Raw genomic sequence first — 27,098 nt, 5'->3', positions numbered from 1 at the left:
GCCTTTAATGATCTACATTTAAGAATTTGTCTATGTTAAAAGGGTCTATAACCCATGTAAGAATATGAACAAACCATCTATTCTACATGACTCAGGAACATCTCATGTAAAGCATCAGGCAGGGTGCAGCCGAAAGCCAGGTAACCATGAAGGGTCCTTGACACAATGGAGGGCCCATCATATGGCTTTGCTTAGTTCTCACTGTACCCTAAAGGGTTCCATTCACCTTGGCATTGAGATGACCCAGGGGCCATGACTTCCATAACCTATGATGGCAGAAGGAAGAAATGTTCTTCCTTGCAACATTTCTTTAGCATGTTGATCCATTTCAAGATGGGAATCAGAGACAAAGAACAGGTCATCAGAGACCAGATCCCAGATCGGCCAGCTCCTTTTCCATCCTCTGAACCTCTCAGGAAGTTTCACAGTAGTAGATGATTCCGCTTCTTCTGAATTGATGTCTTATGAGTCTTCTTCATGTGCCAAGATAGCAGATTAGAGGGAGCATGCCGGGAACTATTGCAGTACTTTCATGGAGCCTGCTTGAGGTTTAATTAAGACACGGAGGCTTCTATATAGTTTTAAACTGTTAGCTTTTTGCTGGGGCAGTCTCTCAGCTATCTAAACTTATCCTGACTTATCCACTATCTCTCTTCCTGTGGTGGTTCTCACTGTCTGCTTCCAGCTCTGACCATCTCCCTTCTGCAACACAGTCTCCCTGTCTCCTGTTTCTCTGCCTATATCTCTGCTTCCCTGGAAGTCCAACCCCTGTACTTCCTGCCTCAATCCAGCTCTTTATTATACTGAAAAGTCACATTGCAGTTTAAACAACAGCAGTAAGGATGATGCTAATCCATCTCTTAGGGCTGCCTTTAGGCACTGGGAACTGCTGGACCTTTACCACAGCAGCAGCCTACTTTCAATTATCATGATTTCAGAGAATCATCTTTTGGGCAAGTGAGGAAAGGCAAATGTTTACATATAGAGAACTGGTGATGGGCCATAGAAATGACAATACCAAAGTCCTGCCGGTATTTAGCTCTCAGTGGGCAAAGCAATCAGGAATGGAAAATGTAGGGACACATCTCCAGATACAATGTAAGGGAAAGTCACCCAACACAGGACCAGGGCAGGGTTGGCACTGCCATCATGGGTTTGCTCCTACCCTGCTAAAGAGCCATCACAGATGGCCAACTACTTACATCTTCCCAGTGGATGGCTTGTCAATTCTCAAGGAAATGTCCCATGCTCAAAAGATGACAGCATCTGATTATGTTTCCTTCTTGTCCTTCCATGTGTCACTGCACTTCAAAGAAGGAATTATTGTAACATTATATAACCATGTAAAATACATTGAGAAAGAAAACATTTTTTTCCACACAGTAGATATTGATAAGAAATACTTGCAGAACAATGACACATGACAGGCAGTAAAAGATTTCTTATTGCTTCCTTTTGAAGAGCAGATAAAGAAAAAAATATCTAGACTATATAGAACTTGGAGGAATTTTTGTAGCTTTCTATCATTAAGCATATTTTCATATTTTAAAACAGATGAGTTGATAGATGCTGCTTTTAATAATGTTAAACTCTGTGCTAAGGCAGGGCTTGTCGTTATTGACCTTTTCTCAGTCCATTATTTTGAATTGCTTTTATCTTATATAAGAATGTATGATTTCTAAAAAAAATTTTATCAATGCAAATGTCCTGTGACTAACACATGGTCCTTGCAAGACAGGAATTCTGCCTGCAGCAGAAACATTTGAGACCCTAAGTCAGTGAAGCTGGACACTGGAGATCTTTCTGTCTATAAAGTACTCATCTTAGGAGCATTAGCCACTTAATTTGATTCCCCTAAACTCAGATCAAAACCTGAAATGGTGGCATGTACTTACAATCACAACACTGTGGAGTTGGAGACATGTAGATCCTTAGATCTTGCTGGCCAGACATCCTAACTGAATCAGTGAGCTCCAAGTTAATAAGAGACAATGTCACAAAAAATAAGTAAATAAACAACCATTGTTTTAGCTTGCTTTCTCTGGTTATAGACATCATGACCAAAAGCAACTTAGTATAGAAAGCATTATTTCAGCCAACTTTCAAACTATTGAGGGAGTCAGGGTGGAAACTCAAGGCAGGAACCTGGAGCAGAAACATGAAGGAATGCTACTCACTGGCTCATTCCCATGTTCTTCATTTGCCTTTCTGAAACAGTCTAGGCCCACCTGCCTAGACTGTTATTACCCTCAGTGGACTGAGCCCAAAGAAGCTGGTTCTAGTATCAGCAAACAAGTACTCTAGCAATAGGATAGATAAGCTTGATAGAAGGAGTGAGGGCAGCAGAAAAACAGCCCAGTTTTCTTCTCTCATGCCCTTTCATCTGGTTAGAAGGTGCTGCAGATATTTAGAGTAGGTCTTCCCACTTCAGATAATCTGATAAGGTAAATCCCAAGTGACTTGCATTTGATGGATTCCAGATCCAGTTGAGTTGACAACCGGGATCACCCTAAGGAATGATAATACTATCTGGCCTCCAGACACGTGTGAACTCACCTGTACAGCCATACATATGAACATGTATAGACATGAAGATGCATGTACACCTGCCACACACATGAATGTGCATAGATGCGTACACTTGCACATACAAAAACATGCTTGTGTGTGCACGTGTAGAGAGAGACCTCTGATGATTCCACAATAGTAAACCACAGAAGCTTTGAACTAAACTCAGAAAAACAGAAATAGAAGATGATATTTTTGCATTCTAGCCTTTTTCCAGATACAAGTCACATTTTCTCTCAGGTGGAATCAGGCCTCATATGGAAATATTTCTCAGGCAACTCCAACAGTGACAAAAGTGCCTGAGCCACCTTCCAGCAGATGGCCAGGACTCATGACAAGGGCAGATTCTATACCTTTACTTGTTTCATTATCAAATTATAATTGAACTGTGTGACATGTTTAGAGATTTGTAAATTTGTACTATAAATTTAGAAATTCATATGTTCAAAGGGAAAGCAATCTCATCCTTCTGAAGTACTAGTATTTGATATTACTGTCTGTCTGTGCACCCAGAATCACACAGGTGAGAATGAGACCACACCCAAGGATGTGGAGTTGGGGATCTAATACCGAATCCTCTTCACTGAGATGAAAACAGAAGCTGTCTGTATTTTAGATTCATTATTTCAAACTAACCAAAAAAGACCCAGATATCCACAAACATAGAATACACAAAAACTTGAACTTCGACCTAGAATGATAAATGTTGTCTATATTCTGTGAGGGAGTAAGACTTCCCTGGAAAGTGTGTGATATATGTTAATGTTTTGTTGTTTGTTATTTAAATTTTTTATGTTTTGTTGACATATTTCAAATTGATGCAAAAAGTGCATGCTCCTTTGTGAAGAATTTGCAACAGAAAAGTTTTTTTTCCCTTAACTTCTGCATCCTAAAAGAAGGTGCGTAGTCCCAGAAAATCTGCTAAATTAGGCATATAGCAATTACATCTCAAATTTATTACTGTAAAAGAAATAAATAACTGACATGAGTATGAATTTATAAGATGATATGTTTATTGTGTAACTTAATAAAAGAAAATATCCCAGGTTACACTAATAAAAAAGCTGAAACAGATTGGGCCCTTAAATAAATACATAACAGCTTGTACCCATCGTGAGAAGATTCCCTAAGTACATAGAATAATTCTTCTCAGAGGGCTTTGTTGATGTGGAACAGTTGTTTTTATTTTACTTTTAATTTTTTTCTATTGGTTCTTTGAGAATATCAATGTGTTTTGAGACCCCCAAGTCACTCTTCCTCCAAATCCTCCCAGATCCAACCCCTTCTCTGACCACCAAACTTGGCGTTCACTTATATTTTTTACCCATTAAATCCAATGTGTACTGCCCACATTTTCTTAGATGTATTGTTAGTGGTTATCAAACTTCCCAAGGCTGTGACCCTTTAACATGATTCCTTAAGTCGGGGTGACCTCCAGCCATAATATTTATTTTGTTGCTACTTTATAACTATAATTTTGCTACTGCTATGAATCATAATGTAAATATCTGATATGTAGGATATCTGATTTATGACCTGCAAAGAGGTCTCCATCCACAAGTTAAGAACCATTGCCCTAGAAAGTGGTTAACATACAAAGGGCTCTCCTCTTAGATGAAATTGATTTTCCCTCTCACAGCAGCTATCAATCAATGGCACCTCAGTTAGGAGTGAAACTTGTGCCTACTCCCGCTCTCTATCCTGGAATTTGGTTACGACTGGCCTACAACTGCCCTGCTGTATCCAGGGTTGGTCTTTCCTTGTGGATATCCATTGCCTCTGGCTCTTACAAGATATCTGTCTGCCAGCTCTTCTACAAGATCCCTGGGCCTTGGCCGAGGGGTTGAGGAATGTGTGTTTGATTCTCTGCACCTTGATTGGGTATGGATCTCTGTACTAACAATGTTGACTGCATAAGAAGCTTTTCCAGAGTGAACTTTCAACAGTAAAAAATATGTACTGCCTGCTTACTCCCAGTGCTCATGGTCAGCTCATTTTCCACTTTTAATCTGTCTGGGACTTCTGAGTTTCCTGAGTCCTGTAAGTTTCATGAGCTTCCTGAGTCCTGTAAGTTTCATGAGTTTCCTGAGTCCTTTAAGTTTCATGAGCTTCCTGAGTTCCTTAATTTAACATTAAATTGTTAGAGGTCCATTTCTAGCCTGTTCTCACAAAGCTATTGCTTTTATCTGTTTCAGGATCTAGATTTCTCATCACATCCACGGGAGCCTTGTATATTAAAGATGTACAGAACGAAGATGGGCTGTACAACTACCGCTGCATCACGCGGCACAGATACACAGGGGAGACGAGACAAAGCAACAGCGCGAGACTGTTCGTGTCAGGTGAGAGCATGGTCTCAGGGCCACATCCCTCCTGTGCCAACCTCTGTTAGTTCTTGATGTCATATCCCAAACTGAAGAATTTAGGACCAAGCAGAAACCTTCAGCTTTTGTATCAACATATTCATAGATCATGAGCATCTTTTAAGTCAACATTCCTGTAGCAATATAAACACAAATTCCATGTCATTTTACAGTTTGGAAAACTGTACATTCTTTTGACTGAAATTATTGCTAGTTTTGAAAGGCATATTCCATGGCCTTGTTCCACATATTTGGATGTTTTTCCATTGAGGTGCACAACCAGCCCAGACTGTTTCCAGTCATAAGAGCCCTGCTAGAACAAGGCTGTCTAGAGAAGTATTCTTTTCAGATCAGCCACCTAGGCACTCAGAAGCCACTTTGGACATGGTCTAGGGCTGTGTCCCCCAAGACTGAAATCCCCCTGAAACCTAAGCCAGGGTGAGCCTTGCCTCTATGATCTGTACAAACTACAATGGCCTATGACAGTGGTTCGTGTTTTGAATGGTGAGTTGATTAAACATGTAGCAACCAAAAGTAATAGAATAAACATTAAGAGGTAAGTAGAGAGAAGCAAAATACAGGAATACAATATCAAATCAGAAACTCACAATACCCAGCAGGCATGACTAGGGTAGCCCAGTAGAAAGTACAGACAGAGAAAATAAATATTAAATCAGGGCCATATAGTCATCTAATAGAAATACAGTAGATAAGCCCCCTTGTGTCAGTCAGTTCTCACTATTAATTGAGAGAGTCCTGGGCATAACAAAATGTCTGCTCTAACAAGACTCCCAGGTGAAAGAGCAAATAATTACAGATAGAGGTGACATTACCAAATTGGAGGCTTAAAACATGCAGCAGAAGTCTACTGGGGATGTTGACATCATCTGGAGTTGTCGTTGAGCTTTCTCTCCATGACTGAGCTTCCCATGGGTGAATTCCTGGCTTCTCATTCCCATGGCGGTCACTTTTATATTACAGGATAAACAGCAGTGACCTGAGTTGGAAGCAGTTTGCCTTCTAGCTGTTCTAAGTGATGAGATGATTTAATGATTAAATCATCTAAATGATTTAAATTTCCTATTTGCTGTTTTGTACTTGCCCCATTACAGGACCAGGTTGACTCAGAACAGTGAGACCTGGGGGATTTTTGAAATACATATGCTAGAATCTAAAACAGGAGAGACCAGAGTGCACTTTGAACAAACAAAAATATGTACTGCAAGCTCTCTCCCAGTGCTCATGGTCAACTCATTTTCTACTTTTAATCTATCTGGGACTTCTGAGCTTCCTGAGTCCTATAAGTTTCATGAGCTTCCTGAGCCCTGTAAGTTTCATGAGCTTCCCCAATCTTAGAAGCCTCCCTCCTCCCTCCTGAAGGAAAACTTTCAATTCTAAGGTAACCGCTATATAAACAGAGGGGCGCTCTCTCTTCTTTGCTGTTCACCTTTCTGTCTCTAGGCCCAAACTTTATGGATGCTTGTCCTAGACTTTGATGGCAAACTATTTTGATATTATTTTCTTGATACTAGTTATAAGAATTAAGTTTAGAAGTGGTTATAAAAATGAAAATTGAAATCAACCTGAAGGAATTTCAAAAGCAAACTGATGGGAGGTTCCTCAAGGCAGAAACACAGCATGACCAGGGTGGGAGAGAATATGTACTACATGATTTGAGTGGGATTTATAGATAGGAATGGGAAGGTAGCAAGGTTTCCTTAAGGGGAGTAAGTAAGCTGTTTCTTAAGATGGGCTATTTTTGAGACTGTAGGAGGAAGGCTAGGTCTATTGTCTATTTTTATAATTGCTGAGGGTTTGGGGTTGAGTTCAGCTGCTTTTATTTTGCTACCTCTGGGAACTGTATAAATACCTGACTTCCTGGAACTCTGAGCCCAGGCTGGGCCTTGGTGTTAGGAGAGGAAATAATTTTCTTTTACCAGCCTAAGTGAGATAGAATTTAACTGCAGTTTTGATTTATGTTTCCCCATTGGCTAACAATATATACCTGTTGTCTCTTGTTATTTCTTTTTTAGACAAATATCTGATCACTTTTAAATAGATTATTAGTTATATTTTTAAAATGTTTTAAGTGGTTTTGGTTTGGGTTTGTTTTCCTGGGTTCCTTGTGTATACTTGTCATGGATCCTTTGTTAGACAGATAGTTGGTAAGCATTTCCTTCCCGTTAGAGAGTATGGAAAACAAAACTCTCTATTCCTACTCCGAGAATGTAAATGAGAAGAACCACAAAGAGCAACATGGGAGGTCTTTACAAAGCTAAGATCAGATCTGCTGTGTGATTCAGCTCACCCATGTTGTATGTACAGACCCAAAGGAAATGACACTGGTATGACATAGCCTAGCATAACCATTTTGATTCCAGAACTATCTATATTAGCTTATATATAAAATCAATTTAGGCTATTAACAGATAAAAACAACAAGGAAAATGTGACATACCTAGTACAGGGGTCTTGAGCCATGAAGAGAAATGAGATCCCATTATTTGCAGGTCCCATGGGCAGAAATGGGGGCTAGGATGTTAAGTAACCCAAGCCAGGCAGAGAAAAACAAGACCCTCATGTTCCCATCCATATGTGATCCTTAACAAAACCAACCTGAATATATACCAGTGATCAGTAGATGATTGTAAAGTGGTGGGAAAGGGCTTGAATTTGATAAGTACCAACTGTATGTGTGTATTGAAATATTATACCAGATCCCCAAAGTATATACAGTTAATGCCTGCTAACCAAAAGTAAATAAGTATAGTATGTTTAAAACAAATAAAGACATAGTATACTAAACCCCTTTATCTTGTGTACTGGATTTTGCTAATTTAACAGCTCTCTGTCATTGTTGAGAGGAGATATGTGTTATTTTCCCCCCTCAACAAAAGGTACTCTCCTTCTAAACTGAGCTGATGACTCTGTCAAAGCATACTGGCTCCAGATATTTCCACAAAGCAAGAATCACAAAGCCAGAGCTCTGACCAGGGTTCAGCCTTTTATACGTTATGAGCAGGATAGAGTTGTCTGTCCTAGTTTAAAGATCAGTGGCAACAGTAGACAAGAGGTTCAGGATTAATGTGTAAAGCCCACATGTGGTTCTCAGTGACCATACATACTCCCCATTCTTGGCCTTTGACAGTTTCATTTTTCTTCCACAGACCCAGCAAACTCAGCCCCATCCATCCTGGACGGGTTTGACCACCGCAAAGCCATGGCAGGGCAGCGCGTGGAGCTGCCTTGCAAAGCACTTGGGCACCCCGAGCCAGACTACCGCTGGCTGAAGGACAACATGCCCCTGGAACTTTCTGGAAGGTTCCAAAAGACAGTGACTGGGTTGCTCATTGAGAACAGCCGCCCCTCAGACTCAGGCAGCTATGTGTGTGAAGTATCCAACCGATATGGCACTGCCAAGGTGATAGGCCGCCTGTACGTGAAACGTAAGTTGGATGGTAACTGGAAAAAATAGCACTGTCCACATGGATGGTGTCCTGAAGAAGCTAATTTCCAGTGCTCCCCACAGTATTCTTATGACCTCACAGCATCTGACCTATATCCTCTATTCCCTGCTGGAAAATTGCCCACATGGTTACACTGGGTTTGCCTTGAGGTTTTCATGAGGGCACCAGATTAATGCCTTTCCAAGATAGTACCACCCAGCTGTCATTCCTAATGACCAAATTCTGAAAGCAAACAGTAGAGAGGATGGTGTTGGTAGCTCAGTGATAGAAGCCAGAAAAAAAATGGTTGATCTTCATCTCTTTTTAGAAATTACTTTAAATTTCTCAAGAGGACCACTATTAACAGAAACATAGGTTTAGATTATGCAGACACTAAGCTTGGGCCAGGTTCTTCCTTCCTCCCTCCCTCCCTCCCTCCCTTCCTCCCTCCCTCCCTCCCTCCCTTCCGTTCTTCCTTTCTTCCTTCCTTCCTTCCTTCCTTCCTTCCTTCCTTCCTTCCTTCCTTTCTTCCTTCTTTCACTCATTAATTAATTAATTAATTAATTAATTCATCATTCTTTTTTTTTTACATTTATTTATTTATTTTGTGTGTGCTGGGGGACTACTTACATGCCATGGCTCATTTGTGGATGTCAGAAGACAACCTGTAAGAACTGGTCCTCTGTTTTCATCCTGTTGTAGATCCCAGAGCTCAAACTTGGGTGGTGAAGCTCTACAGCAAGTGGCTCCAGATGATGAGCCAATTTATTGACCCTGTACTGTTTTGTAGAGAATTTTCTTTTCATCTTTTCCAAGATTTCTCTTTATTCCACCCTGGCCACAGACTTGAGGGATGTGCAGAGGACTCTGATGACCTACTGTGAACTAGGAGGGTGCACTCTGACCTAGTCAAACGCCTTCAAATTTACTAATATAGGAGCTATAACAGAATAAATTGGCCAACATCACCCTAGGAGGGTGCAACAAAGTCACAGCCAGAGAAGATGTTCCTTCCTCGACAAAACTTACAATTACCTTTAAATGTATTTTTGAACTGGAGAAATTGAGCTAAGCAGGACAAACATCAAGTTTCTCACCCTTAAGGTACAGGCACTGTGTTAGCGTGGTTTTTTCAACTCATAGCCTGTGTATGGAATGGCTGCTTCAGTGTCAACCGTAGGTAGCTATGCCTTCACAGTACCTTAGGTGAGTGAGTTTAAATCAAGGACTTGAATGATTTTCTGGAACCTTCAGTGCTTTCAGAGTACTTGAGCTCAGGCTAAGGCTGTCTAGCAATGGAAGAGTATTCCCCCACAGCTGGTTGAAGAGCTATGTCTTATCTTGGTTAAACAATTTGATATCAGATGGCCACCAGAACTGTGGCAAAAGACTCCAAGTGCTTTTCTGTTAACATAGTTCTCTGGGTCCTTGTTCTACATGGAAGTAACTTTATATCTTAGGTGAATGTACTGGGCATCTCAGTGAAACTGTGGTCATATGTCCCATTTTTGCTTTAATATATACTGATGAATCTAAACTCCTTCAATTCTTTAGATACTCCTCCTGTGTCAAAGTACAAATGACCTTGCTTACATTGCTCCTCCATGTGTAGTCATCCTCAAATCTCAAGTCTCTAAAACTTCTCATTTTTCCTCCTCCAGCATAAAACATCATCTAAAGACAGGCTCCCTCCTGTCTTCAGCTCTGACTCCCAGTGCTGTCTTGCTTCCACTCTCTCTAAAGACATTTCCCACTAGCTGCATTTTGAACAGTATCTGTGGAAAGATACAGGTTCCTACTGTGTTGCTTTTATAGCTGCAATCCTCTGCCACATCCAGAGAAGTCCTTTGGGCTTCTCATCAATCCCTTCTTCCTTTGGAAGGTTCATTCAGTCTGTGGAAGATCACATCTTCCAAGCTGACTTTGCTCTTAATGGAAAGTGTCCTATTGGGTTCCGTGTCCATAGGCATGCCTGGCCTCTTTTAGGTGACAGATAAGTTTAGATATGAGCTTTATGCAAAGTGCTCAGCTGACATCTCAGCCCTATGGCGTACAAAGCCAGAATAGTGTCGCCACAAACTCTTCTTCCCCAATTCCACTTCTTGTTAGGAACACCTTCTCCGCTTACTCTTGTAGGCAAGTTTTAAGTCTTGAGTTCTCATTAAGCCATTCTTTCGTTGTCCCAGCCAGGCCAAGTCCTGGACACTGGATCTTCCCTGCTGTCATCTTTACCTCTATAAGGCTGACTCGTCTCACAATGCCTCCTTGATGACTACCTTCCTCCAGCCCCGTGTTCAACACCATGTGACCCATCAGTTCTCCTGAAGACATTTAGTTGTGCCATCTACTTAGTCAGTAGTCTCCAATCATTTTTCGTTTGTTTGTATAGCATTGGGGTTTGAACCCAGGCTTTTTTTTCAGTCAGCTATGTTCCCAATCTTGCTGTTAAATCTTACTTTTTGAGACAGGGTTTTACTAAATTTCTCAGGCTAGCCTTGAACTTGTGGTCCTCTTTCTACAACCTCTTGATTGTCTGTGACTGCAGGCATGCTTTAGTTGGTTTTATTAAGTTTTGTGTGGCTGGGACAGTAGCTCAGCAATTATAAGCACTAGCAAGTATTCTAGAAGACCTAGGTTTAATTCTCAGCACACATGGCAGCTCATATCTATAACTCTAGTTATAGATCCAGTGTCCTCTTCTGGCCTCCACTGGCACTAGGCATGCATGTGGTGCATTGACATACTCATACACAGGACAAATTATTTCAAAATATTGAAGCCACCTTTATATGAAGTTGTTTCAAATTGCCTTTGCTGTTTACCTCCCTCTTTTATACTTCTAGGAGTTTCTGTTGCATCCAAGCCAAATCTAACACTGGTATATCTGTGCTCCATACTCTAACCCCTGCCATCCCTACTCTCTGGAACCTTCTTTCTGCTCTCTGGTCTCAGTTCTAACCATTCTTTATATCTGAGGGTTTCCTGGTCCTTGCTACATATCTGTTATGGCACTTTGCCTGGCCCTAGCCATCTTCTAGTTCTTGATTAATCCAGAAACTTTGAGAACAGAAGAATTTGTACTTTGGGAAGCTGAGACATCGGGAACAAGGCAGACGGAGCTTGTTGACTCTATTTCACATGTCTAGTGAATAGACACATCAACTCCTTGAGTAACTCTTTCTTTTCCTGGCAATATGAATGACAACAAAATCTCCACAGAAACCCATGTGGAGGCTGCTCAGCAATGAATGGGGACTATATAGTTGTTTGCTTGGGGGTGGGGGCACATGCTAATTATAGCACAGAATATATATATATGTATATATATGTATATATATGTGTGTGTATATCTATATATCTGTATCTATATCTATATCTATATCTATCTATCTATCTCTCTCTCTCTCTCTCTCTATATATATATATATATATATATATATATATATCTTTGTCTAACCTGTGACTGTAAACCTTGATACATGGTAAATTCTCTGTAGAGTCTCCTCCCTTGAGTTAGGTTTGTGGAATTGGAAATGGGAATTTCAAAGACTGGAGTTCCATTCTGGCTCCAGTGAACAAACATTACATTAAAGGGAAACTCTATTTATGGTCACACATTTGAACCCAATCCTCTTCTTGGTAACCAGGGTTCTTGGCCCAAACATAGTAATTGACTAAGGCTAGGCCATCAGTGCTCCCCTAGGACAAGCCCAACAGGGTTTTTTGTTTGTTTGTTTTCTATACTCATGTTCCTGTTACTAACTAGCATATTGCATTTCTTAGTATCTCTAGATCAAAACTATCACTTGTACTCTGAGGAAGAAGTGTGACCAACATTGTGCTATTTGATATAGAGATAGAAAGAGGCCCAGAGAAAACAGCAAGAAAAATGTTTCCAAGCAAAGTGGTACCACAAATAACACTGATGTGCTAGCCCCAAAACAACTGCTATGGGACCCCCCCCCAAACAACACTGATGTGGAACCCTCATGAAGAGTCCTGACAGTTATACCTGGGCCTCTGCAAAAACCCAGGATGTTATTTCAACAGTGTCAATACCTTGTGGTGTTTTACTTTTTCTCTCTCTCTCTTATTTAACTCCCCAGAGCCACTGAAAGCCACCATCAGTCCCAGAAAGGTTAAAAGCAGCGTGGGCAGCCAGGTCTCCTTATCCTGCAGTGTGACAGGAAATGAAGACCAGGAACTCTCCTGGTACCGAAATGGCGAAATCCTCAACCCTGGAAAAAACGTGAGGATCACAGGACTCAACCACGCAAACCTTATAATGGATCACATGGTCAAGAGTGATGGGGGTGCCTACCAGTGCTTTGTGCGCAAGGACAAGCTATCTGCTCAAGACTATGTCCAGGTGGTCCTTGAAGGTCAGTGGGCAACAATGAAGGCTGCACCCCAAACAGAATCCAGTGGAGCATGGGATGGGGAGAGAGCCATGCAGAGTCACTCATGGGAGAAGACAGGCCACTTTCTGTCTCTCTATCTAGTGACTCTAATCTCCATAGATGAGGCAAAGGAGAGACAGTGTTCTCATGAGAGAGGGTGGAACAGTGTTGCCTGAGAAGTGTGGCCTGGAATCATATGAATGCTTCCTGGTCATATTTAAAGTTACTTGCCAGAAGATCAGAACCGAGAGCCTTGGGTTCTATTGCTAAATCATTATTCTCTAGATGTGCAGATGCAGCAATGCCTTGTTTGGGAGCTGTGGGATACATAAGTAGGATATTTGTTTGGGGTCTACCTGATAGATACATTGTGGGATCGTCAGGGGCATCTCTAGCCTTAGCCCACTTGATACCAACAGTTACACCTCCAAGTTTTGACTACATACACATGCATTCATACAACAGCCCCCCCCCACACACACACATATGAAATGTCTCCAGATGATATGGGCAAATACTCTTTGAGCTGGGAGGCATGGACAGGATTATCTTACACCTTAAAAAAAAGTCAATTTCAATAGAATATTTATTTGGATAAAAATATGACTTCTGGTTGGTGCCATTATCTGTATGTAGCCTGGTCAACATGTCCCCAGACTGAGGTGTGTGGAATACCTGAGGAATTGCCTTGAGGTAGAATAACATGATCTGTTTGCTTTTTTTAAAATTGGTTACTGAGTACTTCCAAGTTCATCCATCAACCAGGGAATGGAGCTGTGACAGGTGACATTTAAGTAAGGCATATATTTATCACCAGATAATTGAAATGGCTCCTGTCTGTGTATTTGTGTGTCTTGATGGGAATTATATCATTAACTATCATTTAAAATCCATCCATTACCAATGGGTAAAAGTGATGAAATTATTTTTCTATAGCCCAAGGTTAGAATAAGTGAAACCCATTAATACATGTAAGTTTAAATCTGCCCAATGCTAAGAGAATAGTTATGTGATGGAACCTTTAACCCCAGCTACTTTGTAAGAAGTAGCAAGCCTAGCCGTGGTGATGCAAGCATTTCTGCAGACAGTGAGAGTCTTTAAACAGAGTAGAAATGACCTAGAGGTGCAGTCCTTGTGTTAAATGCCTGACACCACTTCACACATAATAATTAAGAGATTAAGAGCAAAAGTAATCAATTTGCATGGAGCTGGTTCTGGTAGTCAGGATGCACCCTGGTCCTCCCAGAGTCATTTTAGCTTCTTGCTAAAGAAAGAGAAAAGATTACCTGTCTAGGACCTGTTACCTCGGCAACTGTCTCAAGTAACTAAGAAAACCTAAAGAGCATATTGATCATCCACATTGATGTCAAAAGGGCTCTGTAATCAGAATGACAGCTGGATAGATTGCAAAGACACTTGGGTCTCACTGGGCGAGTGACACCTACCCTCATCTCCACAAAGCCAGTCACTGGAATAGAAAGAGATGGGTGTGGGTGCTGAGCACACCCCCAACATAGTCTCATATCAGTTTCTGTTCAGAAAAAGATTCACTTTATTTTTCTTTCTTCAGAAAGGTGATGGTGCTAATGTCACAAAAGAGAGAATGTGTGTCTAGTACCTCATGCACAGCTACACATGACCAGCACCCTCTCAGGCAGCTCCCATAGTTCCTGCTATAAGAACTGAAGATAAAATTATAATAATCTCAGCCTACAGAGGTCTCTCCATGAATGTGGATAGATGGAAAAATCTGATAGCCTTTGCCAGGAGGCTGAATTCCCTAGGACCTTGTAATGGCAGGCTCATAGTTAAACCAGAATAAATGGGAAACAGAAAATGAAAATGAGGAATAAGAGGTTCATGTTCTAGGAGTGAAGAACAGCCCCTGTCAGGCAAGCTTGCAGTCACAGGAGGTGGGTGATGTTTAGGATGGACAAACTCAATGTAGAGCACTGAGAAAACCTCAGAGCAAACAGAATGGTTGATGGACACTTGGAGGAAGGGACAGGGAAACTTCCCGCTGAGGACACCTCCAAGACCAGGTGGTGCTGAAACTAGAAGAAAAGCAAAGTGCCAGAGCCCACAGAGCTGAGGGGCTGGGCACATGCACATTGGAGAGCTGGGTGGAATACACAAAGGAAGGATACAGGAGAGAGTCCCTAAATCTTCATATAAGTCACTTTGGAAAACTTGGTGGACATATAGACTGCTATGTGGATAGAAACTAGTTTTATAGCTTAAAACACTAGGAATATAAACACACACACACACACACACACACACACACAAATTGACAAACAAAATAAAGTAAACACAGACCACAGACAAAGACTTGGAGGAGACCCATGTCAGGTTCAACAGTCAAGGAATTATTCCATTTATTGAAATATGTTTAATGATTTAAAGGAAAATGTGGCTATAAAGAATGAACATGTAAGAAAACCCAACACTTGGGAAGCTGAGACAGGGGGATCATGAGTTTGTAGCTACCATGACGGCATACATTATCTTTTAAAAAAAAATGTTGTATAGAGTGAGTTTAAAGTTGACATGGAACAGCTGACTTCTTAGAGTGGGAAGTTGATTTACAGTGTAAATGCAAGAGGCTAAAGAAATGAAAACTATTCAAGCTTGGAAAGAGAACAAAGCTGGAGGGTTCCTCCCAGTAGTTTCGAGGCCTCACTGTAAAGCTACATTGACCAAGGTAAATACACTACTCAAGGAAGCATGGTAGGTATGATATTGAGATGTGTCCACATATGCATAGCCAGTAAAATTTCACATGGATACAGCATTGTCAATAGGTAAAGGAAACATTTTCAATAACTACCAATTGTCATATGAATAAGTATATATAAAAGCTATTAAGTGACTCAACCAACATTCAGAGCTGACATAAAAATAAATTTGATATAAATTTCAGATTTAAATAAATAATGTTAAGCCATTAACATCTTAAATTCAGAACTGTTCTGGATTTAGAGAAAGGACAAAAGTATAAGGGGGACCACAGCCTGGAAAAAACTATTGTAGTTACATACACTAACAGATAGTCTACATAGTGTATTTCTGCCTGATAGATATTATGAATACTTTGTAAAGAACACCTGATAAACTGATTATAAGTTATTTTACATATATTTACTATCATTCCAAATATATTTTAGAAGTCAGGGCTGGAAAGACAAATCAGTTGTTCAGAATACTAGATGTTCTTGCAGAGGACCCAGGCTCAGTGCCCAACACCCACATGGTGGTCTACCACTGCCTATAACTCCAATTCTGGGGAATCTGACATGCTCTTCTAGCCTCTAGGGACACTACACATGTGGCATATATATGTATATGCAGGCAAATGCTCGTACACATGAAATAGAATAAATAAACCTTAAAGTTCTACAAATCCAAAACTCAAAGTCAGTACAATTAAAGAATGAGTAAAAAAAATTATGTGGCACTCCTCGAAGAAGACACAAAAATAATGAATAAACATTAAAAACCATAATTTTGCCTAGCTAACATGAAGCCCTAGATTCAAACCATACTATAAAACAAAATAAAAAACAAAGCAACCATAACCAATCAGTTCACCAAACAACCAAAAACGTCCCTACACTATTTCTGGCAGAAATGGAAAACATGCACTTAAACTTAAGGAAGCGTGAGACCAACCTGATTAAAAAATGTCCTTCAAGATTATCTCAGTCAAAATACTGAGTCAAAACAGTCTAGGTTCTTGGTAGTTAAAGAGACAGATTTAATGCTGATGGATTGGGGAATTAAAAAACAAAACAACAACAACCCACCACATTTCAAAGTTGTTTTTTCATCGCTGAAAATAGAAATTCCAAGGGCACTGTGGTGTGTTACTAACCAGCACACCTGAGAAACAAATTTGTCTGCGAGCCTCTTCCAGCTGTAAAATCTTGAGCTGGCATGAGGAAGTGAGGATTCGGGAACCCGGATGCAGAGATTCAGGAGTCTGGATGCAACAAGTAAAATGTGTACGAAAAAGAGCATTTCTCTAGAGCATTTCTCTCAATCTCTCTCTTTTTTTTTTTTTTAAATTGTAAATGGTCCCTTGTGAGCCATCTCTACAAATACTGAGGGAAAAATAGACAAAGCAGCTTTGGGGTATGCAAAATTCTTGTTTGTGGCTTTGGGGAGGAGCACACACGTCTTAAACTGCAGTCATAGAATCTCTCAGTGTTTACTATGAGCTCTCAATCTCATCATCCTCTCTTCCCAGAAGAGCACAAAGAAAGGGCTGTCACCTTGCTCATATTCGTTAGTGTCCCTTGGAAACTGTTTTCCTAGCGCAAGGCTTTTGGGGACAATGCTGACAAACAGTGCTTTCTCTCTCCTGAGCGTAAACAGTGAACTTGACAGAGGATTATCATGTGTAGGTACCACATCCTTTCCTGTTTTGTCTCCCTGCAGACGGAACTCCCAAAATCATTTCTGCCTTTAGCGAGAAAGTGGTGAGCCCGGCAGAGCCAGTGTCCCTCGTGTGCAATGTGAAGGGTACACCCTTGCCCACGGTCACCTGGACCCTGGACGATGACCCCATCCTCAAGGGCAGCGGTCACCGCATCAGCCAAATGATCACGTCCGAGGGGAACGTGGTCAGCTACCTGAATATCTCCAGCTCCCAGGTCCGGGATGGGGGTGTCTACCGCTGCACTGCCAACAACTCGGCTGGAGTCGTCCTGTACCAGGCTCGAATAAACGTAAGAGGTGCTTGTCAAATCAGCTCCTCGAACAAACACACACAAATCATTGTAGCGGGATGGGTGCTGCATGCTCTGGGCTGAGCCTTGCAATGCGCAAAGGAGGAGCTGTTCCTCCCTCTCCCTGCCCTCTCCTTCCTACTCAGGAATGGCGCTGATCGGTGGTGTTGAAAATGGCATTTTGGTCTCTGTAGTCAGCTTGTCTACTTTCTGTCCTCTTACATCTATCCACTGAAACTCTCCTTTCCTGGTTTATGCTCTGCATGCCCTTTCCTCTCTCCGTTTCTCCTTTCTCATGACATCCATGGTAAGCCTTCACATCCATGGTACCTAACTCAAGTTCATAGTGCACAGCCGCATAACCTGCATCTTCATCATCCACCAGACAGAGTCAATCAGTTACTCTTAGCCTTTTCACCAGAAGACCATAATGGTGCAGAGTAGACTAGTTACTTTTTGTTTTTTAATTAGTGACGCTGTCTTTTATCTTGTACTTCAAAGTATTTTCATAGACGTAGCTGGTAATGAGAGATTTTAACATTCATTGACTCATTTAAGAGTAGTAAGAAGAAAAATAAAACTTTTCCTTCATAGTAGAATATGCCAAATGCCAAGAAACTGAAACAAACAAACAAAAAAAGGTGTGCTTGCATAAAAATAATTTATTTTCACCAAAGGAAAGGTGTACCCATTTCTTTCCATGAGATGTACCCTTAAATTATTTTCAAGAGCTTTCTTGTGTCTCTCCAGGGCCTGCAAGCATCAGACCAATGAAAAACATCACTGCGATAGCGGGGCGTGACACGTACATCCACTGCCGCGTAATTGGCTATCCGTATTACTCCATCAAGTGGTACAAGAACGCTAACCTGCTTCCTTTCAACCACCGCCAGGTGGCGTTTGAGAACAATGGGACTCTGAAACTCTCTGATGTGCAGAAAGAAGTTGACGAGGGAGAGTACACGTGTAATGTGCTGGTACAGCCACAGCTCTCCACCAGCCAGAGTGTCCACGTGACAGTGAAAGGTAATCCTGCCGCCCCCCCCCCCCATTTTCCCCACACCGCTGCTTTCCAAGCCTGGCTTTTAAGATGGGACCGTCACAGAACCTGGGTAGAGTTGGGTAGTCATGAATACTGTGAGATGGAGAAGGTGCTAAGTGTTGTCTATAAAATCCTGGGTCCTCAGAGGACTTGAACTTGATAACATTTTCTCTGAAGGTTGGAGTGTTCAGAAGGTACATTGTTGGCTTGTCTATCTGCTTTTCTATCAGATTGTTTTAGAACGTTCATCTTTCTTCCTCTGAACACCCCATCAGTGAGCTCTTTAGATCCCAAGAGGAAAAGATTTTTGGTGGTAGACAAGGACTTCAGGTCCAAGTTCTCATCTTGAGTGGACAGAAGAGCTATGGCTAACAGCTCACCAGTCTTTCTGACTAAGTTAGCTGTTGCCTCATGTCATATGCAATCCTAGCTTCCAACTGCCAGGATAATCTCTGAGGTTTTGGCAATACAACCTCAAAGTCCTTTGTCCACAGCAAGCAATGAACTGTTGGGTCCACCAAGGACACATAGCAGATGCTTTGAACAGCCATTCTTTTTCCTCTCAAGTCAGTTTTCTCAGTGAAGAATAAAATGAAGGTTTTGCTTCAATGTAATATACTTTACATGCAATACAACATAAAGAAGGTTCTGACGTGTTTTAAAACAGCTTGCAGATGGTGTGAAGTACCCTCCAGGCTGAGCTGCCTCTCTAAGTTGTCAAGACTTCTCCCAGTGTGCTAGGAATTGTCTTCTAGCACCCCGGTAGCAAAGCTGTGTGCATTTCACATGGATCTCTCCGATCTCCTTTACCTCAAAACATATCAGATTTTATTCTAAGAAACATCTAAAAATTCTTGCACTCATGCCAAATGTTCCTTCATTGTGAAGGAAGTCATGTTGTCTATTAGATACTTGTATGTAGGCACTTTTAATCTTTCTCAAATTGTTCCATACCTTAATTTTCCTGAAATGATTATAAATCTTTGATTAAAACCTTGATGAATGTAAGGTCCTCTTCTGGTGCAGCTCCACCACTTACAAAGCATCAGTGTCCTGCTAGGCACCAGCCCTGAGTCCTGGATTCGATAGTGACTGAGAATGTGAGCTTTCCTTTGAGCTCTCCTTCTTGTCAGGAGAGACAGAATCAAATGAGATGCATACATCGTCCCCTAGACACCTGAGCATGTGATGACTGTGCAGAAAATTAAGTCACGGCAGTATCGTAAGGGCGTGTTGCCATGGAGGCTTGGAAGCCACATCACTGAATGTTTTTACTTTGCCATCATAGAATGCACCATACCTTTCGATGAGTGCTTTACCCATACAACATCTTTTGATTGGCTGATCATTTGCAGATGACTAGCTCACTGAGATGTGAGGCTCTCTTGGATATTAAAACAATTTGCTGCACATTGAAACATCATATAATTAGTATCACATGACCTCCTGGGCACTGGAACTTGAGTTTTGTTATTGGTGGCATCATCAACTATGATCCTAGGAGTTGACAACATCCCACCTTTCTCTTTCAACAGAGTCTGCCAGACACACAGTTATGCGTGGCTATCACTTTAGGGAACCATTCTGGGTAGAAAAAGTAGGGATTTCTTGAGCAAAGCGCTGGTGGCTGGAACTCCCACAGCTTTGGTGTTCTCCCTGGGGATGACGACTGTCTTCTCACACTGCTTGGGACTCTGGCCATTTTTCCAACAAGCAATCAAACAAAACCAACTTAGATCCAAAGCCTTCAGGGCACATGGTGGGGACCCCTCGGTGACGTTGTTTCGTCTCAGTGTCACAGGTGTTGTTGATGCTGAGGCCCCATTGTCTCATCCACCACACTAATGACAATAGTACAAATAGGGCAGAGATACAGGAAGCTAACATCTCACCACTTTAATGGAGGAGGCTGTCTTCTTGTGAACACCCTCACATGTGCACAGGCATCCCCAGAAATCTGTAAGTTACATTTGAAAATGCTTAAAATGTAGTTAGCTGCTAATTACCCATCCTGTGGTTAAGTTCTAATGATTGATCTAATGATTGATCATTATGAAGTTTAGGTTTAATCTTCTCATTGGTCTTTGATTGCCACTAAGATTTTTTTCTTCAAGAGCACTGGATAGAAACATGACCATTTAGATATAAATGGATATAAATATTTTAATACTAAATTTCAGATACACAAATTTAAACAAAGGCCAATTGAACGAATAACTTTTGGTCTTAAAGTTTTCTGAGACAACATAAATTGACCTGCTAATATTGGTCCTGTTAATTGCCATAAGCCATCTCAAAATATCTTAGGCCCCAAAGAATAATATAACAGGTCTTGTAACCAAACTGTGTGATTTCAGAAAAGGATTGAACCAAGTAATCTTGACAAGACAAGCCATCCCTCATGCAGGCTGACAAACTAATTGGCCCCTTGGTCAGACTCATGTGAAGATGTGTCTGTCAGCCATCTGAGGCCAAGGTCAGAAAATGACCTTGACATTTAAATTGGCCCTTTTAAGTACTCTACATCATTGTGTTCACCTTAACCTTCTTAGGGAAACTACCGGATCCCAAATTAAAAGATTATACTCTTATACTCAATATTTATAGTTGGAGACTCTGAAAGTGTTAAATTAAGGAATGGAAGAGTGGAGGCAAGGATGGAAGGCAAGTCTGTAGGAAACCCATCTAGGTCCTGGGTCCTGATTCCAGTTCTCTGTCTGTTGTTCCTCCATGGACCTCACTGCACTTGGATCCAGCTTCCTCAGAGCAGACTTTCCTCAAGACTAGAGACTTGATATCTATGGACTTTTGAGCTCAACAACAGCAATAACAAAAAATAGCTCTTTCTTGACTATTCTCTGTAGGTGACTTCTGAGGAGGGCATTTTGCAGGGTATCCCAGGCCATGAGGCTTCCTCAGTGGCCACTAGAAAAAATCCTCAATAGACCATGCCCTTCCACCCAACCTAAAGAGCTGAGGAGAATCTTGAGTTTCCAAGATAGAGAACAAATGCAGGAGACATGAACAAATGCAGCAGGCTTGATCAAATGCAGCAGGTGTGAACAAATGCAACAGGTGTGAACAAATCTATCAGGCATGAACAAATGCAGCGGGTGTTGTAAGATCCTGAGAGGGACAGACAGGGACTTCAGAACGTTTGTTTATGTCACTCAGGAAAAGCTTCCCAATAAGAACAGCCCTTTCACAGGGCAACCTGTTAGAAAATAAACTGCACTCCATGGTAAAGGATCTTCCACATAAGAAACCAACACTGAGTGTAGAGAGAACCCAACTAGGCAATAGAAGCCAAATAGAAATCATGCTTCAGGACGATGGGGGTGGGCAGGACAAAGCGCTATAATCAACCACGGCTATGCAAACAGTCAGACACCCCTCAGATGTGTGTTGTGCCAAAACCAAACTGTGTTTGACACATAGCAACAGGAACATGCCAGCCACCATCCCTGGCCTGTCTCTGATGAATGAATACCTTCCAGAAGGCAGATGAAGTCACCAAACAGACCCCACAGCGTGAGAATAGCATGCTCCTCCAACAACTGAGTTAGAAAACTTGTGTTTACCAGGAAGCTAAGGCTATAGAACATGCTGGAAATTTGTGGATTCTTTGGTGATGATCTAGTTCCCCTTCTGTTGCTGTGATAAAACACTGATCAGAAGCAACTCAGAGGAGGAAAGGCTTCATTCGACTTATACTTTCAGGTCATAGCCCAGTGTTGAGAGAAGTCAGGACAGAAACTCAAGACATGAAGACCCTGGAAGTATGCTACTCAAAGACTATTTCTTAGCTAGCTTTCTCATACAGCCCTTGACCACCCATCTATGGTGCCACTAACAGTGGGATTAATCTACACCAATTAATGATCAAAATAATACCCACAGGCAAATATGATCTGGGCAATTGAATTGAAGCTAACTAAGACAGATGGGTAGTAGAAACAAATTATTCCTGTACATGTCACTGCAGACATTGACATCTCTGGCTTCAAACAATGCTGAATAGTGTCTTACATAGCTTGTACTTGATTTTTCCATTTTATCCAGGTCATTCACAACTTCACACAGGCTAGAATAGCTGTGAATGAAAGCACCACCCGTGCACAATCATAAACCTACTTAAAACATTATAAGAAGATTTTTTAAAACATATTTTGGTGCTTGATTGTGTAGTTCTGAAGTGGGAAATTTAAGGATGATAGTGTTGTGTTTTGTGCTGCAATGTTCAAAGGTTTGGATATACCTAGTAGACAAAATGTTAGACACTGAAATAGGAAATGGAAGGCTAGGTAGATAGAGCAACCTTGTGTATGCCTATGTAGAACTTGACATAAAAGAGAAACTTTCTGGACAGTGATATGATAGCTAAGAGCTTTCTCTGTTTGGTTGGTTGGTTGGTTGGTTGGTTTTTATTTCATTCAAAGTATATACCTTAGCAAGATGTTTGTAGCCTTTATTGATTGAAGGTAACTGTGGCATTTCTTGTTTGAGGTGACTTCTAGTTGCTCATATAGGTAACAATTATATATTATTCAGAATTTTAACTTTTCCTTTGGGTCTGCAAATGCCCAGCCAAATCAACTTCTGCATATTTAAATTTGCATTTTAAGCATTGTGAAATGTAATATACAAATTACATGAGATTGTTGTCTGTGAAGACATTTTTAAAACAGACCACCTTTACTCCCTTCAGCTATGAGATTTAAGCTTAAGAGTCAGCTGAGTTGATCAAAAAGATGAGTGTTTGCTTTGATGAACACAGCCCTGCTGTCATATTTACCTAAACCAGCCCTGTTACCATCCACATGAGTCCACAGACAGTGCTTTATTGAATTATTTCAGAAGAGTAAATCCATAGCTTCATAAGCTTCTGCCCCGGACTGGGGAGATGGCTTCCCTTGCAAGCACAAGGACTCAAGTTTGGACCCTCAGGACCTATACTTTAAAAATAAGGTGTCCTGTGATGTCTATACCTCTCTTGCATTAGTGGACTTTTCCAACAGTTCACTACTGTTGACCTGACAAGCTCAGGCTAGACCAAATGCTAGTATGGAGTGGGAAGTGGGGAGCAGAGACCCATCCTTAGCTGAGGGGCTATTGGCAATCGATACCTGCTGGGAGAGGGAGAATCTGTTTGCTTTAAGATTGTAGTCTCTGGTGAGTTTACCATGTTCCACACATCCAAGAATATATGGGCAACATAAATTGGGCTTACTGGATATTTTTTAAAAAGAGAAAACAACATTGGGTGTTTAGGGACTAGTGGTGTGTCAGCACGAGTTAGGGGATGGGTGAATTTGATCAAAACACACTGTACGATTTCCAGGAGAACTAATAAAAACAATCAGGTATGTAAAAACGCATGCTGCTATCTTCAAATAGGAAAGAAAGAGACAGGGCAATACATGGTACTCACCAGCCATTTATCCTAGCCTGCTTGTCTAGATCTAGGGTAATGAGAGATCCTGTCACAAAATAAAACACTGTGAATAGCACCTCAGAGAAGATAGCCAAGGTTATCATCTGTCTATATATATATATATATATATGCCTGCACACACATGAATATAGACATATATACAAACACACATAGACATGTGCACACAAACACACAGAAATATAGACATATACACAGTCATATATATAAATACATACAAACACACAGAGACACATACAGATACAGACACAGACATACACATAAATACATACAAACATACAAAGGCACACAGACAGACACACAGAAACACATACACACAAAATCACAAACAGACAGAGACATACACAAACACACACACACACACACACACAGACATACATCCATTTCCTTGGGAACTAGGGTTTGACCCATTCAATTCCTTTAATACTGCTACAAATGATAAAAGCAAACCATTTTTATCTTGTTTCTAGGATACTCATCCAAGATATTGAATTTCTAGCCATATATGTAATTGTACACATGCATGTTGTATGTTTGTATACATGTGTGTGCATATATGTATGTATGTATGTATGCATGCATGTGTATTTAGAGGATATAAGGGGGAAAGAATATTTTTCACTATATTTTTTTCATAATAATAATTATGACCATTGAGCTTATTTTGTTGTATATGTCTGGTTACTTGGGAAGAAAAAAAATCCCTCAATAACTGATTCAAACAGCCTATCAATTACTGATCGTGGTTAAATCTAAGTAGTTTTGAAATATGTTCAACACTTAGTGGTGATGTTGTGTTAGCTTCCATTGCCTGGGCAGAAGGAAAGATCAAGACTCTCTTTTGTCTTGTGCAGTTTTATATGTAGCACATCTCAAATCATTTTCTTCTCCTGAGTTGGTGCCTTCCTGGACTTGAGCGCTTGCCTGACTGGGTGTTCTAATTGCTGTAGACCAACAGTGCCAAGAAAGTTAATTGCCTGCTAGATTTTTAAAAAAAAAATGTCACCTTCTATTTATATTGATAAAAAGCTTCATAGTTTACAAAACACTTTCCTATGTGTCATCTTAATTAATGCTCACAGTGACTCTGTCATGGAGTTGAAACGTACATAATCAGAGGATCAGAAGAAAGGAAAGGCATGTAGTCAAGACTGCCGATGCCAGCACAACCCATGGTGGGTCTTCTTGTAGTCACTCATGCTGAGTGGGGAGTCAGGATTGGAGGAGCAGTGAGCCAAAGGGCCTATGAAGGAGCTACCAGAAAAGCCAAGAATGTTGCTCTCTAAAAACATAGAACTTTAAATCCTGGCATGTAGGAGGCTGAGGCAGGAAGTTGGGGTGTGAGTCAAAAGTGAGCCTGGGTGAAAGCAAGCTAGGGCCTAATCTGAGATGACAAGAGAGAGAAAATTAAACTGGAGACATAACTAATAAATAGGTCAGCACATAATAACATTTGTTGTGCAAGCATGAGGACCTGAGCTTGAATCCCTGGCACCCATGGAAGTATCTAGGCATAGGTGCACATACCAGTAATGTAGTCCTAGCATTGTAGGGTAGAAACAGGATGAACACTGGGACTTGCTGCCTGCCCACATAGCTCCGTGTTTGCCAAGAGACCTTGCCTCAAGGGAATAAATTATTAAATGATAGAATAAGACACTTGACATATTCTGGCTTCCTCATGCACACACGTGTGCACATATACCATATAGACATATCACACACACACACACACACACACACACACACACACACACACACCCCTCACTTTCACTACCAACAGTACCGAGCCTGGTATAGTAGTAAATTCTTATCATTGCAACACTTAGGAGACAGGAGCATTATGATATGGATAAAGGGCTGGGCGTGGTGGCGCACACCTTTAATCCCAGCACTGGGGAGGCAGAGGCAGGTGGATTTCTGAGTTCGAGGCCAGCCTGGTCTACAGAGTGAGTTCCAGGACAGCCAGGGCTATACAGAGAAACCCTGTCTCAAAAAAACAAACAAACAAAAAACAAACAAAAGGAGATATGGATAAATGTCAAGGCCAGTCTGGGCTGTAAAACAAGACTGTTTTAAAAGCAAAATAGTGCAGAGGAAGAATCTTCACACTTCCACCTCTTGGTAAGCAGCTAGGATGTTACCTTCTAATGGTGACATTCTTCAGGACCTCCTTCTAATGGGGACATTCTTCAGGACCTCCTGGCAACTATGGTCATGTGTCCTGGGCTCACAGAAATACCCTCGGCAAGTGGTCCTCAAGATCTCTGACAGTTTCTCATTCGCTAGCCCACCCTGAACACCATCAACTGCCACAAGTGTCCAGACTCGGCTCTGTTGGCCTGAAACTCTTCTCTTGATGGCTGCCACCACTTTCTGCAATTTGCGATCTCTCTTGTTTCTAGAGAGATTCATTGTATCTATAACAGAAAGCCCAGCATTTCCAGGTTATTTTATGCTTTCAATCTTGTTTGCAGAGGTCATTTGTGTGTAACCAAAGAATAATATCAGTTACGTGTTTTCATTGATTTCCCAACAGCTACTTAGGGAATGTATAGTTTCTATTATAACCAATAGAGAAGAAACAGCGAGAGACAGCAACATGTAGGTTACGCATTCAATACATGACCTGTGGTAATTTAGTGTCACAAGCAGGGATTTACATTTGCCTTTAAATCAGCACTATGGTGGGGTCTGAGAAGACTGGTGGGGTTGTCAAGATTCTGTTCTCTAACTCCACAGGGAAAGGTTTCTGTCCAGTGTGTTTAAGTGAATGGTTGCAGTTCCTCAGCTCCTGTGGAGGTCTTCTCAAAGCACAGGCACGGACCTGTTCTGCTCAGTGCAGGTTGTTGAAGCCATGCTCAGAATGCAGCTCATATTCCTCCCTTAGCATGGCCTCCTCCTAAAGGCGGCTTTACTGGTGATTCTCCTCCTCTAGTCTAGAAGAAAAAGCAGGGAGCATTCAAGGGAGCACATGATTGAATGTTTCATTAAAGTCATCTCAAGGCACTTTCCCTTAGACAGAGGCAAAGGAGACAACATATACTGTTCACTGTGGAGTCAGAACACACAGGTCTTCAGTTCAGTGGAAAGTTTC

The 27,098-nt window shown here is 41.2% G+C and overlaps 1 protein-coding gene across 5 annotated transcripts in view; it reads left to right on the top strand.

The window, feature by feature from the left end:
* Positions 1-27,098, top strand: part of Dscam (DS cell adhesion molecule) — a 583,662-nt gene that overhangs the window by 332,857 nt on the left and 223,707 nt on the right. For 4 of the 5 annotated variants that reach the window (XR_003951753.1, XR_003951754.1, XM_006522886.3 and 1 more), the window contains exons 4-8: positions 4,764-4,910; positions 8,099-8,377; positions 12,484-12,759; positions 17,218-17,514; positions 18,258-18,533. Coding sequence is in view for 3 of the 5 variants with exons in the window: in XM_006522886.3 (XP_006522949.1) it covers positions 4,764-4,910; positions 8,099-8,377; positions 12,484-12,759; positions 17,218-17,514; positions 18,258-18,533 (1,275 nt within the window). In the remaining 2 variants the exon portion in view is untranslated. Of the gene's footprint in view, positions 1-4,763; positions 4,911-8,098; positions 8,378-12,483; positions 12,760-17,217; positions 17,515-18,257; positions 18,534-27,098 lie in introns of those variants that run through there. The other variant, XM_030248963.1, reaches the window with a different exon arrangement.

This window comes from Mus musculus, chromosome 16 (genome assembly GCF_000001635.26).
Source record: "Mus musculus strain C57BL/6J chromosome 16, GRCm38.p6 C57BL/6J".
In the NCBI taxonomy this organism is placed as follows: domain Eukaryota; kingdom Metazoa; phylum Chordata; class Mammalia; order Rodentia; family Muridae; genus Mus; species Mus musculus.
This window is presented reverse-complemented; position numbering and strand designations above follow the sequence as displayed.